The sequence below is a fragment of the Crotalus tigris genome, unplaced genomic scaffold, assembly GCF_016545835.1.
Source record: "Crotalus tigris isolate CLP2741 ecotype Arizona unplaced genomic scaffold, ASM1654583v1 scf7180000018553.2237530, whole genome shotgun sequence".
Classification (NCBI taxonomy): Eukaryota; Metazoa; Chordata; class Lepidosauria; order Squamata; family Viperidae; genus Crotalus; species Crotalus tigris.
The window spans coordinates 1,449,316-1,467,957 of record NW_024097074.1 but is presented as its reverse complement, the minus strand read 5'-3'; the positions used below and the strand labels follow the sequence as shown (position 1 = coordinate 1,467,957).

The 18,642-nt window shown below is 44.1% G+C and overlaps 1 protein-coding gene across 1 annotated transcript in view; it reads left to right on the top strand.

Annotated features, from left to right (window-relative positions):
• Positions 1-16,311, top strand: part of LAMB1 (laminin subunit beta 1) — a 78,541-nt gene extending 62,230 nt beyond the window's left edge. The window contains exons 26-33 of the mRNA XM_039354490.1: positions 1,010-1,251; positions 4,639-4,842; positions 7,162-7,306; positions 9,221-9,428; positions 11,163-11,304; positions 12,721-12,897; positions 14,406-14,565; positions 15,916-16,311. Of these exons, the coding sequence (XP_039210424.1) occupies positions 1,010-1,251; positions 4,639-4,842; positions 7,162-7,306; positions 9,221-9,428; positions 11,163-11,304; positions 12,721-12,897; positions 14,406-14,565; positions 15,916-16,049 (1,412 nt within the window). The 3' untranslated portion in view covers positions 16,050-16,311. The remainder of the gene's footprint in view (positions 1-1,009; positions 1,252-4,638; positions 4,843-7,161; positions 7,307-9,220; positions 9,429-11,162; positions 11,305-12,720; positions 12,898-14,405; positions 14,566-15,915) is intronic.
• Positions 16,312-18,642: the final 2,331 nt, after the last annotated feature.

Below are 18,642 nucleotides of genomic sequence, written 5' to 3'. Positions count from 1 at the left end.
AACAACCGTGATGCTATTTTAAATCTGCAGTGACTCACTTTACAATTGGGGTAAGCAACGTCGTAAAATGGGGTAAAACTGCACTTAGCAAATTTCTCTCTTAGCGACATAAGTTTTGGGGTCAATTGTGGTCCTGTGTCGAAGACCTACCTGTTTAACGAAGAGAAGGACAAGGGGGGACATGATAGCAGTGTTCCAGTATCTCAGGGGCTGCCCCAAAGAAGAGGGAGTCAAGCTATTCTCCAAAGTGGATAAAGGCAGGAGAAGAAGCAACGGATGGAAACTAATCAAGGAGAGAAGCAACCTAGAACTAAGGAGAAACTTCCTGACAGTGAGAACAATTAACCAGCGGAACAACCTGCCTCCAGAAGCAGTGGATGCTCCAACACTGGAAGTTTTTAAGAAGGGACTGGACAGCCATTTTTCTGAAATGGTATAGGGTTTCCTGCTTGAGCATGGGGTTAGACTAGATGACCTCCAAGGTCCCTTCCAACATTATTATTGTGGATCATCGCACAGTTAGCCAGATGTTCAGACTGGATTTGGCATTTTGTCTACCTATCGAGTCCTTACCCAGGACCTGGGATAGGCGGATGTGGATGTTTGATGGTATTACAGATATCGTCGCAGGATGGAAGCAGTTCCTAGTAAGGCCGCCAACATCATCATCACTATTATTATTATTATTATTATTATTACTACTACTATTAAATGACAGTTGTCATGTCTTGGGTCACGCGATCCCCTTCTGCAACCTTCCGACAAGCGAAGTCAACAGGGAAGCCAGATACACTACACTTAAAAACCGTGTCACTAATTTAACAACTGCAGTGACTGACTTCGCAGCCGTGCCGGGAAAGGTCGTAAAACGGAGCGAAACTCACTGTAATAACTGTCTCGCTCCTTTGTGGGCTCCTTTGAGGTTGTAAGTGGAGGGCTACCTGTGTTACCGCCGTAAAGGCCCGACGGACACAGGTGCTCAACCTGTCCCACCCTCTGATGGTTTCAGGCGCCCTGGACAGCATCACCAAATATTTCCAGATGTCGCTGGATGCAGAAAAGAGAGCCAATGCCTCCGTTTTGCTTCCCGGAAGCCTTGTTGAGCAGTCCGCCGAAATGCGCCTGGAAGTGGAGAGCCTGATTAACGATACCGAGGCCATGTTCAAGTCTACTCAGGAAGAGCAGTCCCGCCTCTTGGATGAGCTAGCAGGCAAGCTGCAAAGTCTGGACTTGGCTGAAGTGTCGGAGAAGGTAGGCACCCCTGTGATGGCCATACCTGAGCTCGGAGAAGGTGCGAAGAGTTTGGGAAGGGGTGGAAATGAACAGGGATGTCAGGAACAAAGAAACAACCGTTGCGTGTTAGATGGGATGTCTGTGGAGATTCTCAGTCTATCCAAGTCCTGGTGGTCCCAAGGATGCTTTTTCAAAAGGCAACTGAATTTCCTTGTTTTTTGTTTTGAAGACGTTTCGCTTCTCATCCCAGAAGCTTCTTCAGCTCTGACTGGATGGCCGGGAATGGAAGGATTTATACTCCTTGCAGACAGCTGGTCATTTGCATTTTTTTAGAGAGCTGTTCAGGCCACTTGGAGGCTTATCTGGGTCCTCCGGGTCTTAAAGTTGCCAAGGTTGAGGACCCCTGATATAGGGCAGGGGTGGGGAACCTTGGCTCTTTTATGACTGGTGGACTTCAACTCCCAGAATCCCTGAGCCAGCCACGCTGAGGGGAAAGGGAGAGGTTTCCAAGCTGAGCCAGGCTGGCTCAGGAATTCTGGGAGTTGAAGTTCATGAGTCAGAAAACAGCCTAGGTCTAGGCCAGGGATAGGCAACCCTGGCTCTTTTATGTCTCATGGACTTCAACTCCCAGAATTCCTGAGCCAGCCACGCTGAGGGGAAAGGGAGAGGTTTCCAAGCTGAGCCAGGCTGACTCAGGAATTCTGGGAGTTGAAGTCCACGAGTCATAAAAGAGCCAAGGTTGCCTACCCCTGGATTAGAGCATCCTCATGGTCACGTGATCAAAATCCAACCGCTTGGCAACCGACTCCTATTTATGACGGTTGCCATGTCCCGCCGTCATGTGATCAATTTTTGTGACCTTCTGACCAACAAAGTAAACGGGCAAAGCCAGGTGCACTTAACAGCCGGGTTACTGATTTCACACCTGCAGTGATTCATTTAACAACTGTGGCAAAATAGGTTGAAAAGAGGGCAAAGCTCACTCCACGAATGTCTCGCTTAGCAGCCGAAACCTTGAGGTCCGTTGTGGTTGTAATCCGAGGACTCGGCTTATCGATCCGAGAGCTTTCAGAATCCCTCCTAATTTTAACAGTAATAGTAATAGTAGTAAAATTGGAAGGGACCTTGGAGGTCATCTAGTCCAACCCCCTGCTCAGGCAGGAAACCCTACACCATTTCGGACAAATGGCTGTCCAGTCTCTTCTTAAAAACTTCCAGTGTTGCAGCATTCACCGCTTCTGGAGGCAGGTTGTTCCACTGATTAATTGTTCTAACTGTCAGGAAGTTTCTCCTTAGTTCTAGGTTGCTTCTCTCCTTGATTAGTTTCCACCCGTTGCTTCTTGTCCTGCCTTCAGGGGCTTTGGAAAATAGCAAAGAATCTTTCTTTCGAAAGGTAAAAAAATAAGTAAGTATTGACAAGCAAAGGCAGGAACTGAACCAACCAGCCTACATGAAATCGTAGGATTACATTGACAAACCTGATCAGACAAAGATGATCTCCTGTTGCCAAAATACATTCCAGGGGCGCAACATTTTAGCGGGGAAAAAAATCCTTATTTCCAATTACCACCCACCTTGTGTCAGAAAGCAGGAAAATTCAGTTGAAGGGCCCACCCAGGATTATTTATTTATGTCTGCATTTTCTCTGGTCTTTATCAGGGAACATCTCCAGACTGAGCTTCCAACCGCCCAAGATAAAAACAAAGCATAAAAAATAAAAAATGCAAAGAAGCAGAAAGCGAGCCACAGAATAATAAAAAACAAGCTCAAACGCCAAAGTCACGTCAGGATGTAAGCGTGGTTTTGAAAAGGGGACGGGTTAAAATGCCGTGGAAAATGGAAACGAAGAGGCTTTGGGCTGGCAAGGGAAAACGTGCGTCGTAGGAGTTTAGGAGAATTAAAACCCACTGTAGGCTTTTGAGATTGTCGCCTCTTAAGCGCTTACTGACAATTGCTAATTTCTCCCCATACAGCTCCTTCTTGCTTTAATTGGTAACCCACTCTAAAACCATCTGGCCGAATCCTCTAATTTGGAGAGAGAGGAATTTTTTTGTATTTTTTTTTTTAAAAAGGGGGGTATATTTAGGTAACTTCCTACTAAAAGAACAGAGAAAAAGGCTGTGATTTGCGAAGCCCGACTTAAGACAATGTTTGGTCTAGTTTCAGAGGAGCATTCGTGTGTTACCTCTATCCCAGCGGTTCTCAACCTGTGGGTCGGGACCCCATTTGGGGTCGAACGACCATTTCACGGGGGTCGCCAAACAACGCAGTCCGCCATTTTTCCCCCTTTTCCTTAGCTGTGCTACTCCCTTTTATTCTATTGGCTTTTGAAAGCCAATAGAATAGACTCTCTTGAATAGAGTCTAATTCGGTGCAGCAGTTAGAGTGCAGTACTGCAGGCCACTTTAGCTGACTGTGTTCAGCAGGTCAGCGGTTCAAATCTCACCGGCTCAAGGTTGACTCAGCCTTCCATCCTTCCGGGGTAGGTAAAATGAGGACCCAGATTGTTGGGGGCAATGTAAATATATATATACATTGCTTACTGGTGTACACTACTTAGAGAGTGCTTGCACTTAAAGCGGTATATAAGTCTCATAAATAAATAAATAAATAAAAGCCAATAGGAATTGTCCAGGTTGTCTCTACCCTGCTGAGCCCGCCAAAAGTCCCACTCTGCAAACAGTGCTGCACCAATTGAGTAGTCCTCGACTTACGACCGGTTGAGTAGTCCTCGACTTACGACCGGTTGGGGGTCGCGGCATTAAAAAGGTTGAGAAACACTGCTCTATCCAGACACGACGTCAAAGCGCTCGCAGTCTCGCTTAATTTTGTTGAGAACCAGGAATCAAATCGAACGACTCTTTTCCTCTCTTATTTCTCCTGTTTCAAATAAACATTAAATGCCCCGGGGAGTAAAATGCAGGTAGTCCTCAACCTAAGAAGATAGCTTAAATAACCACTAGGAATTGAGCCCGAAACTCCTGTCGCTAAACGAGACATTTGTTAAGAGGGTTCGGCCCCATTTTAGGACTTTTCTTCCCTCAGTGGTTAAGTGAATCACTGCAGTTGATAAGTTAGTGACGCGGTTGTTAAGTGAATTGGGCTTCCCCCGTTGACTTTGATTGTCAGAAGGTCGCAAAATGGGATCCCGTGACGCGCCCGGGACGCTGCGACCATCGCAAATACGAGTCGGGTTGCCAAGCGTCCGAATTTTGATCACGTGCAACGGGTCCTTCAGTGTCAAAAAAAGGGTCATTAGTTCCTTTTTTTCCAGCGCTGTTGCAGCTCCGAATGGTCACTAAATGAACTGTCATAAGCTGAGGACTACCTCAAGCGCTTTACGGAGTTGGTTCTTGGCTGTTTGGGAAGCGTTAACCTTTGACATTTCCCTCCTATCCGCTGCAGGTGTGCGGGACTCCTCCGGGGGCTTCCTGTGTCGATTCCCCCTGTGGCGGGTTGAGTTGCCACACTGAAGATGGGACGAAGCATTGCGGAGGGCCCGGGTGCGAAGGCCTGGTGACGGTGGCCCACACCGCCTGGCAGAAAGCCATCGATTTCGATCGAGACATCTTGAGTGCTCTGGCGGAGGTGGAGCAGCTCTCCAAAATGGTGATTATTTTGTTGTTGTTAATTGCGAAGTCGTGTCCGACCCATCGTGACCCCATGGACAATGTTCCTCCAGGTCTTCCTGTCCTCTACCATCTTCTGGAGTCCATTTAAGTTCACACCTACTGCTTCAGGGACTCCCTCCAGCCACCTCATTCTCTGTCGTCCCCTTCTTCTCTTGCCCTCCATCTTTCCCAGCATCAGGCTCTTCTCCAGTGAGTCCTTCCTTCTCAGTAGGTGGCCAAAGGACTTGAGTTTCAACTTCAGGATCTGGCCTTCTAAAGAGCAGTCGGGGTTGATCTCCTCTAGGACTGACCGGTTTGATCGCCTTGCAGTCCAGGGGACTTGCAGGAGTCTTCTTCAGCACCAGAGTTCAAAGGCCTCAATTCTTTGGCGCTCAGCCTTTCTTATGGTCCAACTTTCACAGCCATATAGGTGATTATTTAAGATAGCTTAAATAACCACTAGGAAGTAGGTGTGCGGGCCAGTCAGGGCACGAACGAGCATGCTTTAACGTTCTACATCAGTGGTTCTCAACCTTTCTAACGCCGTGACCCCATAATACAGTTCCCCATGTTGTGGTGACCCCCAGGGGCGTGGCCAAGTGGGTGTGGCCACCAATAAGAGGGAGTAGGACAGCTAGGGAAAAGGGAAAAAAATGGCGGACAGCATGGTTTGGCGACCCCCGTGAAATGGTCGTTTGACCCCAAATGGGGTCCCGACCCACAGGTTGAGAACCACTGTTCTACATGATGGGTTCCCATAAGTGCTCAAGAAGGAGATCCTATACCATTCTGGACAAATAGCTCTCTAATTTTTCTTTAAAACCTCCAGTGATGAGGGCAAGTCGTTCCGCTGGTTAATTGTTCTCACTGTCCGGAAATTTCTCCTTAGTTCTAGGTTGGTTCTCTCTTTCATGTTCTCCCACCTGTTATTTTTTTTTATTTAAAAAGTTTTATTGAAAGTTACAAAATAAACCCATTTGCCCTCCCCCCCCAACCCCCGACTTCCCAGAGCCAAATTCAGGGTATTTCAAACATATCAAACATAATCTAATTAAGTTAACAAATATATTAATCATAAGCTAAACAAGTTTAACCATTTATACAACAATTAAAATCATACTTAAACCTTAACTCTCTTTAAACCTTAATAACATATCATAAGCAAATCAGTTTATAATCAATTGTTAGATAATAAAAAAATTAATTTAAATATTATTAATAATACTTATTATTTAATCATAAAAAAGTGGAACTTTTCAGTTCCATATTTAATCTTAATATAATCTATCCATCTTCTCCATACCATAATATATCTTTCTTGTGTATGATCCTTTAAATAAGCAGAAATTTTAGCCATTTCTGCTAAGTTAGAAAGTTCTAGGTTGGTTCTCTCTTTCATGTTCTCCCACCCGTTATTTCTTGTCCTACCCACAGGTGCTTTGGAGAATAAGCTGGCCCTCTCCTCTGTGAGAGCCCCCCAAATATTGGAAGACTCCTGTTACCCTTAGTCCTTCTCTTCCTTAGACTAGACTAGGGGTGGGCAACCTTGGCTCTTTTATGACTCATGTACTTCAATACCCAGAATTCCTGAACCAGGCATGCTGACTCAGGAATTCTGGGAGTTGAAGTCCACAAGTCATAAAAGAGCCAAGGTTCCCCACCCCTGGACTAGACATACCCAGTTCCTCCACCGTGGATCATATCCTCCTGTCCCCTGATCATCTTTATTGTTCTTCTCCGCACTTTCTTTGGAGTCTCAATGTTGTTTTGTTGAGAATCGTCCAACGTTGGCTCATTTATGACTCGTGGACTTCAACTCCCAGAATTCCTCAGCCAGCCACACTGAGGGAAAAGGGAGAGGTTTCCAAGCTGAGCCATGCCGGCTCAGGAATTCTGGGAGTTGAAGTCCATGAGTCATGAAGGGGCCTAGGCCTAGGCCAGAGGTAGGCAACCCTGGCTGTTTGAGCCATGCTGGCTCAGGAATTCTGGGAGTTGACGTCCACCAATCATAAAGCAGCCTAGGCCTAGGCCAGAGGTAGGCAACCTTGGTTCTTTTATGACTCGTGGACTTCAACTCCCAGAATTCCTCAGCCAGCATGGCTCAGCTCCCTTTCCCCTTAGCGTGGCTGGCTCAGAATTCTGGGAGTTGACGTCCACAAGTCCTAAAAGAGCCAAGGTTGCCTACCCCTGGTCCAGAGGATCCTTAAAAATCACGCTCAGAGCTTCAGGATCAGTTAAGGTCTCCGTCAGTATTCCTTTTCAACGAGAAACGGAATTTGCTAGCCGTTGTAAACACAGGACCGCTTACTTCACGTAGGTTTCGGAAGCCAAAGAAAGAGCCGATGAAGCCAGGCAGAACGCCCAAGACGTCTTGCTGAAGACCAATGCCACCAAGCAACAGGTAGACAGGAGCAACGAGGATCTCAGAAAACTTATTCAGCAGATCAGAATGTTTTTAACGAGTAAGTATTATTTTAAGACGGCGTCAGTTGACTGACTGACACGCACCTCTCTGGACAGCGGATCCCTTTTTGCACTTACGGCCACCCAACATTTAGGTTGCCAAGTGAAACATTTGTTAAGTGAGTTTGGCCCCGTTTTATGGCCTTTCTTCCCCCGGTTGTTAAGTGAACCGCTGCAGTTGTTAAGATAGTAATCCGGTTGTTGAGTGAATGTGGCTTTCCCCGTTGGCTTGGCTTGTCAAGAGGGTCAAAAAAGGGGATCGCGTGATCCTCGGGACGCTGCGACCGTCATAAATATAAACCCTTTGCCAAGCCTCTGAATTTTGATCACGTGACCGTGGGGATGCCTGCAACGGTCGCTAAGTCTGAAAAATGTTCCTAAGTTGCTTTTTTCTAGAGCTGTTGTAACTTCGAACAGTCACTAAGCAAACTGTTGTAAGTGGAGGACTACCTGTATTTACTCAGCCCTTGAAAAATTCTGGTTTGCTGACCCTCTGTGTAAGATTTGCACCGGTATTTGTTGCAAATTATGGATCGTATCCCTATAAACAATTAATCGGAGATTGGATGCATGGAGACAGGTAACTTTCTAGCACCAGGTCAGGTGATTGGTTGGCAGGTATGTCCACCATTTCAGGAAGCTTTTTTCCATCTTGAATATGGAAACTGCATAAGAAGCACCTGTTTGCTCACTGAATAAATGACCATTATTTTCCATCATTAACTAAAAGTCGGGCACTTATTATTTTTGATGTGGCTTTTACTTACCCCTGCCCCCGGGGGATGTGCTTTTCTTCTAAATATGACATTAAAGGTCGTCCTTGACTTACAACAGTTCATATAGTGACCATTCAAAGTTGTAACGCCACTGAAAAAAGCGACTTACGACCGTTTTTCCCAGTTACGACCGTTGGCAGCATCCCCGTAGTCATAAGATCAAAATCCAGACGCTTGGCAATTGACTCATGTTTATGACGGTTGGGGTCTTCGGCGCTAACAAAATAACTAGTCTTCTAGTCCAATCCCTTGCTCTAAAAAAAAAAAACCTCTAAAAAGAATGATTTTTTTTTCTCTTTAAACTGGTGCTGTTCAGTTTCTACTTCTAGTACAGGAGGTTCCATCAGCAACTTGACATTTCAGTATGAAAACTTAAGATGTCCATCTTCCAATGGTGGGATTCAGCCAGCTCGCACCGGTTTGGCAGAACCGGTGGCTACATTTTGCTGCATTCGGAGACCCAACTGCCTTCCAGAAGTTCAGTCTAGGCCTTGAAGTCCTGGAGGAGGCCTCCCATGCCTAGAACGGCCCACAGGAAGTGTGTGGATGCCACTTCCAGAAGTCCGTTCTAGGCCTCAGATGCCTGGAGGAGGCCTAGAACGGCCCACCGGAAGTGTGTGGATGCCACTTCCAGAAGTCCGTTCTAGGCCTCGGTGGAATGGAGGAGGTGTAGAACGGCCCACCGGAAGTGCATGGATGCCACTTCCGGGAGTCTGCTCTAGGCCTCAGATGCCTGGAGGAGGCCTAGAACAGCCCACCGGAAGTGCATGGATGCCACTTCCAGAAGTCCGTTCTAGGCCTCGGTGGAATGGAGGAGGTGTAGAACGGCCCACCGGAAGTGCATGGATGCCACTTCCGGGAGTCTGCTCTAGGCCTCAGATGCCTGGAGGAGGCCTAGAACGGCCCAACGGAAGTGTGTGGATGTCACTTCCGGGAGTCTGTTCTAGGCCTCGGAGGCCTGGAGGAGGTGTAGAACGGCCCACCGGAAGTGCATGGATGCCACTTCCAGAAGTCTGTTCCAGGCCTCAGAGGCCCAGGCCCGCATCCAATAAGAAAACCAGTTGTTCAGGTGTTTGAATTCCACCACTGCCCTCTTCCGTTGGGTCACTCACGGCTTTCTGCTCCTCGTCCTAACAGAAGAGGGTGCTGATCTTGATAGCATCGAAGCCGTCGCTAATGAAGTTCTCAACCTGGAGATGCCCAGCACACCTGAACAGCTGCAAACCCTGGCAGACAGCATTCGCGACCGTGTGGAAAGCCTGTCTGATGTGGAGACCGTCCTTCAGCAGAGCGCTGGAGATATCGCAAGGGCGAAGGCGTTGTTAGACGAAGCTAAGAAAGCCAGGTATGAATAAGACGCCTAGTTTGTTTGTTTGTTTGTTTCCTGTAGTAGACAGTTGCGGAAATCTAAGATTGTTCTTTCACGGGTGTAATTAAACCTGGAAGAGGCAGATCTCCCTGGAGGAGACAAGGTGGATCAACCTTCGGGGCTTCTTCAAGGAGAAAGACCCACCTATTCACTTAATAAGTCTGACTGGAATTCTTAAAGATACCCAACTATTTGCAGCACAGGTCTTCCTTGACTTACGACCGTGAGCCCAACATTTCTGTTGCTAAGCGAGACATTTGTTAAGTGAGTTTTGCTCTGTTTTACAACTTGTGAAGTTAGTAACACGTTTGTGAAGTGAGTCTGGCTTCCCCCATTGACTTTTCTCCTCAGAACGTCGCCAAAGGGGATCACATGACCTGGGACACTGCAACTGTCATAAGTACGAGTCAGTTGCCAAACCTTTGACTTTTGATCACGAGACCGTGATGATGCTACAAAGGTCATTAGTGTGGGAAACGGTCATAAATCCCTTTTTTCAGTGCCGTCGTGACTTCGGTCACTAAATGAATCATTGTAAGTCGAGGACTGCCTGTATGTTTCTATTTGTGTCCTCACTGCTGCTGCTAAAGGGAAACCCTTGAAAGACTGACTAAGAATGTGAATGGGGATGTTTGAATCCCTACGGGCAAATTTTCTTCAAAAAGATTTGAGGATTCCACTCTCTCAGCATTTCAGCTGACCGTGAAAGATTGCTAGAAAATAAATACAAAGAGCAAATTGAAATGGAGACTTGGAAAGACTGAAATACTGAGGGGAAATTAGGTTCAGTAAGAATTCTGAAAAAAAAAAGGATATATAGTGATTTAATTAATTTCTACAAATAGAAGTGAAATATAATTTGACTAGAAAGATGTTATGGATAGATGTTATGGATAGATAAGCAGTAGAGTACCTTTATAATATATGAAATATGAAAATACTGGGATGATATATTTAAATGGAAAATTTGGATACTTAGATGTTAAATACTGGGAAAATATGATTGACAAGAATTGTTTGAGTATGATGGAGAAATTGAGCTTCAACAAGATTTATGAAAATAAGATACATGGTGAATTAATAAGACTCTTACAAAAATAACATAAGCTGATAAAAAATGCCATACATGTGGACGCTACTATTGTTGGTATAAATATAGAAGAAAATGTTTTTATTTACTCATTTAATTATGGGAAATTTTAAATACCGTATTTTCCGGCATATAAGACGACTTTCGCATGTGTTAAAATCGGCGCCGAAGTCGGGGGTCGTCTTATACGCCAAGTTGTCTTATACGCCGGAAATTACGGTAGTTTCCGGCGTATAAGACGACTTTCTAGGCATGTGACTCGGCGCCGAAGACGGAGGTCATCTTATACGCCGGGTCGCCTTATACGCCAGAATATATGGTACTCGAAATGATATTTGTTTAATGTTATAGACGGAGAATACTATTGGGTGAAGAGATGTATTTACAATTGATATACTATGAAAATATAAAAATTAATTATTATTATTATTGTGTATTTTTTCCTAAAAGAATTATGAACCAAGACAACACGCTGTACACCAGGCACTAATTGTTATTGCAAAAAAACAATAAAACTTCTACCCCGCCCCCCAAAAAATTGAAATGGAGACTTGTTCTCTGAACTAGGAACCAATCCTTGTTTTAAAAGAGTCTTAACGTTGTTAATGTCCATTAATCAGCAAAAGCGCGACGGATGTGAAAGTCACGGCGGATATGGTCAGAGAGGCACTAGAAGAAGCTGGCAGAGCCCAAACAACAGCTGGAGATGCCATCAAACTGGCAGAGAAAGATATTGAAGGAACGCAAGGCTTGCTTGCCTCTGTAAGTTTAGATTTTCTTTCTTTTATTTGTATAGATTTTATTAGTTTTTATAGGGTTAGGAATAAGGTGGGAATTGAGGTTAGGATTTGGGTTAGGGTTAGAATTAGGGTTTTTCCAAATAACCTTCTCAATATTTAGCAAACAGCATAATGTCTGGGTTCATGTGTTTAACAAACAATAATAGATAATAGTTAATTATCATAAACGATATGTTCATTAATCACTCAGTAGCCTTCTTCTTGCTAATATATATTCAAAAATTACATATCACATTCCTTTCTCTCTAATTCATCTTTTTAGCCACTGATAGAACTTATCCCATGTTCTAAAGTACAGTTGAGTCTTCTTTCTCTTTTACCTTTAAAGTCCATCTATCCATTTCTGCCCACTCTAGAATTTTCTTAATTAGTACTTCTTCAGCTGCTAAGTTTTCATTTTTCCAATGTTGGGCAAATACAATTCTTGTTTACATCTTCTAATTTGGAAATAGTTTAAAGACATCGGTATTACCAAGGTGACAGGGAAAAAGGCACAGTTCATGTTATTTCCTTGTGCTTGCTTCCCATCTTGTGCACAAGCCCTGCTTTTAATACATTTTTGAGACCTAAATAAGACAGGTGGTTCTGTAAGTACAACAGGTTGAGGACTCTCATTATAGCAAAACTTCACTGTGGATTGGAGGTTACTTTTTCCCTTTTGCAAAATGGGTTTGAGGTCTGCACTCCATATTATGATGAGCTAATTTCAACATAGGTTGGTTTCATCAAGCAAAAGTCCCAGTTCTGGCTAAAGCAGGGGGTTAGGAGGGACCTTGGAGGTCATCTAGTCCAACCCCCTGCTCAGGCAGGAAACCCTATACCATTTCAGACAAATGGCTGTCCAGTCTCTTCTTAAAAACCTCCAGTGTTGGAGCATTTACTGCTTCTGGAGGCAGGTTGTTCCATTGGTTAATTGTCCTCACTGTCAGGAAATTCCTTCTTAGTTCTAGGTTGCTTCTCTCCTTGATGAGTTTCCATCCGTTGCGTCTTGTCCTGCCTTCAAGTGCTTTGGAGAATAGCTTGACCTCCTTCTGCTTTGTGGCAGCCCTTTAGATATTGGAACAAATCTAGTCACAACCTGGAACAAGTTAACACAAAAAAAAAGCCCAGTGAAGTTGGACTAGAATCAAACTTCCGTTGCTATTATCTTGATCTTTGGGTGAGCGTGACCTCAACTCCTAAAATATAAGGTCTGTTGCGTCGACTTGCTGTCTGAATGGCACATAAGCAAGCAAAAAAAGGAGAAAAGGTGTATCAAAATGTAGGTGGAAGTTATATTTCTGGGAAACCGACTGCCCTAATCTTAAAAAAACACAGCATTTGGGGAAGGAATTCCACGCGTGTTTTTTTTCCTCTTCGTCCATCCGTTCTGTGCTAGATTGCCTCCGAAACTGGCTCCGTGGAAGACCGTTTGGGGAACGCGACCTTGCGCATGGCAGAACTGGAGAAGAACGTGGAAATGCTTAGAGAGAAGGCAGCCACCAATGCAGAGGATATAAAAGCCGCGGAAGAAAACATCGCGGTGGTTAATCGAACCACAGCAGACGTTCAAAAAGTAAGCACTGAAATCTGGCCGTGCTTTCCGACGGGAACATCCTGGGGTGCTATTAAGTTCTTCTGAAGACAGCGCTCGTCCCACGGAAAGCTGTTCCGAGTTCAAAGTTTTCATGCAGCGGGTTTGAATAAGGCCAGGCAGCGCTGGCTGAGAGGCCGAATGACGAAAGCAGCATTGTGGCACCACAAAACAAGCCCCCAGCCGTGTGTGTGTGTGTGTGTGTGTGTGTGTGTGTGTGTGTGTGTGTGGTGTGTGAGGTGACATGCCATTACCAAAGGAGTGGGCTTTGTGGTGCGATAGTAGACAATGCTGCTTCTGTCGTCTTGACGAGGCCAGCGCAATCCCACGGACGCCTGCGAGGCAAAGTCAACAGTTCATAAGAAGGAAACTAGCAGAATTAGCCAGGCTCTTCTCAAATCAATAGCAAAACTGCCCAGAGTTATCCCGTGGCAAGATGGGCAGCCAATAAATTTTACAAAAAATGGAATGGAGTGAATAGAATCGAATAGGGAATAGAACTGAAGCCAACAGGGAATAGGAATGGAATGGAATAGAAATAAGAATAGAGTAGAAAATAGAATAAGAAAGAATAGAGTAGATTAGAATAGAAAATAGAATAGAATAAGAAAGAACAGAAAATGGAATGGAATATGAAATAGATTAGAATAGAATATTTAGAATAGAATAGAATAGAATAGAATAATAGAACAGAAGTAGAGTAGAATAAAAAATAGAATAGAATGAAAGAGAATAGAATAGAATATTAGAATAGAATAGAATAGGAATAGAATAGAATATTAGAATAGAATAGAATATTAAAGTGGAGTAGAATAGAGTAGCATAGAATAGAACAGAACAGAAGTAGAGTAGAATAGAAAATAGAATAGAATGAAAGAGAATGGAATAGAATATTAGAGTAGAGTAGAATAGAATAGAATAGGAATAGAATAGAAAATAGAATAGAATAGAATGAAAGAGAATAGATTAGAGTAGAGTAGAATAGAATAGAATAGGAATAGAATAGGAGTAGAATAGAAAATAGAATAGAATAGAATGAAAGAGAATAGAATAGAATATTAGAGTAGAATAGAATAGAATAGAATAGAAATAGATGGAATGGATGGTGATAAAGTGAGTCACTGCAGTCGTAAAGCAAATCCATTCTTCCGAATGGGTGTTGGTTTTTTTTGCTGGAAACCTGCAAAAACAATCACAAATTGTGTCATGTGAACATGGGATGCTGCAACCGGCTGTACATGCAAGTCAGCTGCCATGTCTCAGAAAGGCAATCATGAGAGACCCCAGGGAGAAGGAGGCAGTAGTAACTTTTGAGGACAGGTCTTAAGTCGCTTTTTAAAAGTTCTTTGAATGCTCATTAAGCAACCTATCTATCGTTAAGTCAAGGACTGTCTGTATTAAAGGCAAGAACGTTTTAGCAAAAAGCCGGAATACCTGAAGTCGTTTTGGGGGAATATTATTGCTTTGCACGTCTCTCTCTCTCTCTCTAGATACTAGATGACAGTGTGAATGAGAAATACAAAACGGTAGAAAACTTAATTGCCAAGAAAACAGGGGAGTCTGCAAATGCGAGGAAGAAAGCAGAGGAGCTGCAAAACGAAGCCAAAATTTTGCTAGAGCAAGCAAACAGCAAACTGCAGCTTCTCAGAGGTATGCACTGTGTGGGAAGGTGTTGCCAGTTTCTCTTTTAAAAGAAAAAAGAAAAAAAGACTGTTCTCAATTATAGGAGAGTCCTCCTTTGTATCCACTGGCCTTTTTAGAGACGTAAAACATCCACCATCAAAAAAGCTGGGCTTTTTTTTCTCTTTAATGAAGCCAGAGAGCACCGGGAGAAAAGATTTTGGTTTGCAGGCTTTGAAAGAACTGGGGGTAACGCAGTGGTCAGAATGCAGCATTGCAGGCTGACTCTGCCCACAGTCTGGAGTTCGATCCTGACCGGCTCAAGGTTGACTCAGCCTTCCATCCTTCCGAGGTCGGTAAAATGAGGACCCAGATTGTTTGGAAGGCAAAAGGCCGACTCTGTAAACCGCTCAGAGAGGGCTGCAAAACACTATGAAGCGGTATATAAGTCTTAAGTGCTATTGCTATAGGTATCTAAGCCGTGGAGGCGCAGTGGTTAGAATGCAGTATTGCAGGCAAACTCTGCCCACCGCCTGGAGTTCGATCCCGACCGGCTCAAGGTTGAATCAGCCTTCCATCCTTCCAAGGACGGTAAAACGAGGACCCAGATTGTTGGGGGCAACACGCTGACTCTGTAAACCGCTTAGAGAGGGCTGTAAAGCCCTGTGAAGCGATATATAAGTCTGAGTGTTATTTGCTATCTAAGCCTGGCGGCTCAAGTGGTTAGAATGCAGTATTGCAGGATGACTCTGCTAACTGCCAGGTGTTCGATCCTATCCAGCTTTCAGGTTGACTCAGCCTTTCATTCTTCCGAGGTGGGTAAAATGAGGACTCAAGGTTGTCGGGGGTCAATGTGCTGACTCTGTAAGCTGCTTAGAAAGGGCTGTGAAGCAATCTGTAAGTCTAAGTCAATGATGGCGAACCTTTTAGAGACCGAGTGCTCAAACTGTAACCCAAAACCCACTTATGCATCGTCGGGTGCCGGGTGGGTGTGGCCCAGTGGCTGGATGTGGCCCATTGGGTAGGCGTGGCTGTGGTGGTAACGGAGACTGGGTGGGACTAAAAAGTTCAATCAATCAATTCCAACTTTGCAAGATCTTTTTTTTTCCTCGTGAGAAGTTGAAATTGACTGATTGATTGAACCTTTTTTTTTTTTGCACACGGCGGCGGAGGCCTAAAGTGAAAAGGTTTTATAAAACCCAGCTGAAGGCCTAGGATTGGGGCGAGGGCACGTGTGCCCACAGAGAGGGCTCTGGCCCGTGCCATAGGTTCGCCACCACTGGTCTTAAGTGCTGTTGCTACTGCAGTCTGAGTGACTTTCTCAAAGTATCCCCACGTGTGTTGCTGCTAAAAACGCTCTGCCTTCTCTTCTCATTGCAGAACTGGAAGACACGTATGAAAAAAATCAGAAAATCCTGGAAGAGAAAGCTAAACAAGTAATGGAACTGGAGGAGACCGTCCGAGGCCTCTTGCAAGCCATTAGTCAAAAAGTCGCCATTTACAGCACCTGCTAGAAACTGGAAAAGGGAACAGAGAAGGGAAAAAGAAAATCAAAATACATTTCATTGGATGACAGGTCTTAACCCGATACTGGAACCTGTCGTGATCTGACCAACATTTTTCTTGTTTTGTAAAATAAAATGCTACTTTGTAACCAAGCATATGCCTCATTTAACCCTAGTTAGCCTCATTCCAATGTTAATTACTTTTTTTTATTATCCGAAATAGTAATTAACCCTTTTGAATTCTGCTAATAAAATCCTACCATCAAACGTGGGGGTTTTTAACCACTTAATTTTGACTTCAAGCATGCCCAGTCTGCCGATAAACAATCCAGCACATAAAACCGAACAGTCTCGTGTCAAAACTCTTTGAAAAGAGGGAAGTTGAGTGTTTCTGACCGGGCCAAAGAGAAACACACCTTTTTACAAGGCGCGGTTAACTTTGCAGAGCTAAATCTATTGTGCTTGAAGGTGGTTACCTTGGTTAATTGGCTGGGAGTTTGCTAGCCACACGGTGTGCCAGGAAAGAATTTGAAAGAGGAACTTCAGTCTTGAGTCTAGTCCACAGGTCGGCAACCTCTAGCTCCAGAGCCATATGCGGCTCTTTGAGCCTTCCCCCATGGCTCCCAGCCTCCTCTGCCATTTGCAGAGAGAGACGGAGACAGAGAGAGGCACTTGCACTCTCTCTCTCTCTCTCTCTCTCTCTCTCTCTCTCTCTCTCTCTCTCTCTCTCTCTCTCTCTCTCTCTCTTTCTGTATGTGTTTGTGTGTGTAAAAGAGAGTGAACTCACGCTGTTCTCCAACAAGCTGAAAAGCTTTTTGGGCAGGGCTCCTCCCTTTGCTGCATCTCTGCAGGAAGCAGGAAGGGCAGGAGAGAGCTAGGTAGCCCAGCTATGCTGACTCAAGAATTCTGGGAATTGAAGTCCATGAGTCATAAAAGAGCCGAGGTTGCCTACCCCTGAACTTGTTGGAGAACAGCTTGAAGCCAGCTTGCCAGGTGAGCAGAAGATCAGAGAGAGGGAGGGAGAGAGGGAGAGGAAAGAGAGAGAAAGAAAAAGTGAGGGAAGAGGACTGGCAGACCAAGGGCAGAAAGAGAGAGGGAGGGAGAGAGAGGGAGGGAGAGAGAGAGAGACCCTTTTGATATCTAAAATGAATAATAAAGGTAAAAAAGGATATATGCAGTGTTATCTTTATTTTAGATATCAAAAGGGTTTTGCGGCTCCCGATGTTTTGTTTTCGGTGGGAAACGGGCCCAAGTGGCTCTTTGAGTGTTTTGGGTTGCTTACCCCTGGTCTAGTCCCAGCCAGCACTAGAAAAACAGTGGCAATTCAGCATGTGAATAAAAGTGAGCGAGCAGGAGGGTGAGCTTTTGGGAAGCAATATCGCATGGGGAAATGGGTCAATGTAAATTCAATGGGTTGGGGAACGAACTCTAGTCTAAAACTGGAAGCAAACTTTTGGGAGAGAATATCACAAGGGGAGTGCATCAACATAAATTTATTAGGCTGGTGAACAAACTCCAATCTAAAACTTTAGATTACGTCTATCCATCCGCGATTGATTTTATAAACCCTCAAAATGTTTTAAAAGTATAGTCGTTATTCTTAAATATATTGATTTATGCTTTACATTCAAAAAGAGGTGTATTGTCCATATGGTATTTTTATGGTTTTTTTTTTAAAAATACTGAAAAGATTACTTTTTTTTTTACCGTGGCCAACATGAACCCAGAATTCTGAAAGATTCCTTGTTTATACGAGAACCAAACAAATACATCTCACTCTGGTGCATTTCGGTTTCAAAATTAAGGTTTTGTTGAAAAACGAAGCGGGGGCAGTTTTGAGTAACCAAACGGGGTTGGACTAGAAGACCTCCCAAGGTCCTTTCCAAGTCTGTTATTCTGTTATCTTTAGCCATCTTACTAGAGTACTTTATCGTTAGGAAGGGGGAAAAAAAGCTATCGCAGACCATCCACTACCCAGGGAATAATAAAACCACAAAAACAGTTTGCATTATGTAGTCAACATAATTTAAGTTTATCCCTCTGTATTTTTTTTTTTTACTCTCAAGATACAGTTTTAAAATTCGGAAACCAAGAAGCTTCACCCCCCCCCCAAAAGAAATATGATCAAGCATAGATGTGTATCGATTATTTTGTGAGTAATTTCAGAACAGGTCCATTACTCTTTAAAAGTCCCTTTACATTGTGATCAAAGATAAAATGAATCAAATTTCATTCATTCATATGTATATATGACCATACCTGTGTTAAATTTAGATTTGGCCGACAAAGAATTAAAGGGACAGTAGTATAGCTATTTTGAACTATTTAGCTCTCATCAGCCAGCCATACCCTTCTGAAATTCGAACCCGGGCTGCTTGCACGTTAGGCAGCTGTATTAACCTCTAGGCTGCCTAACGTGCAAGCAGCCCAGCCATACCCTTCTGAGATTCGAACTCGGGCTGCTTGCACTTTAGGCAGCTATATTAACCTCTAGGCTGCCTAACGTGCAAGCAGCCCAGGTTTGAATCTCATAAGGGTATGGCTAGCTGATGAGAGCTAAATAGCTCAAAATAGCTATACTAGTCTCCCTTCAATTCTTTGT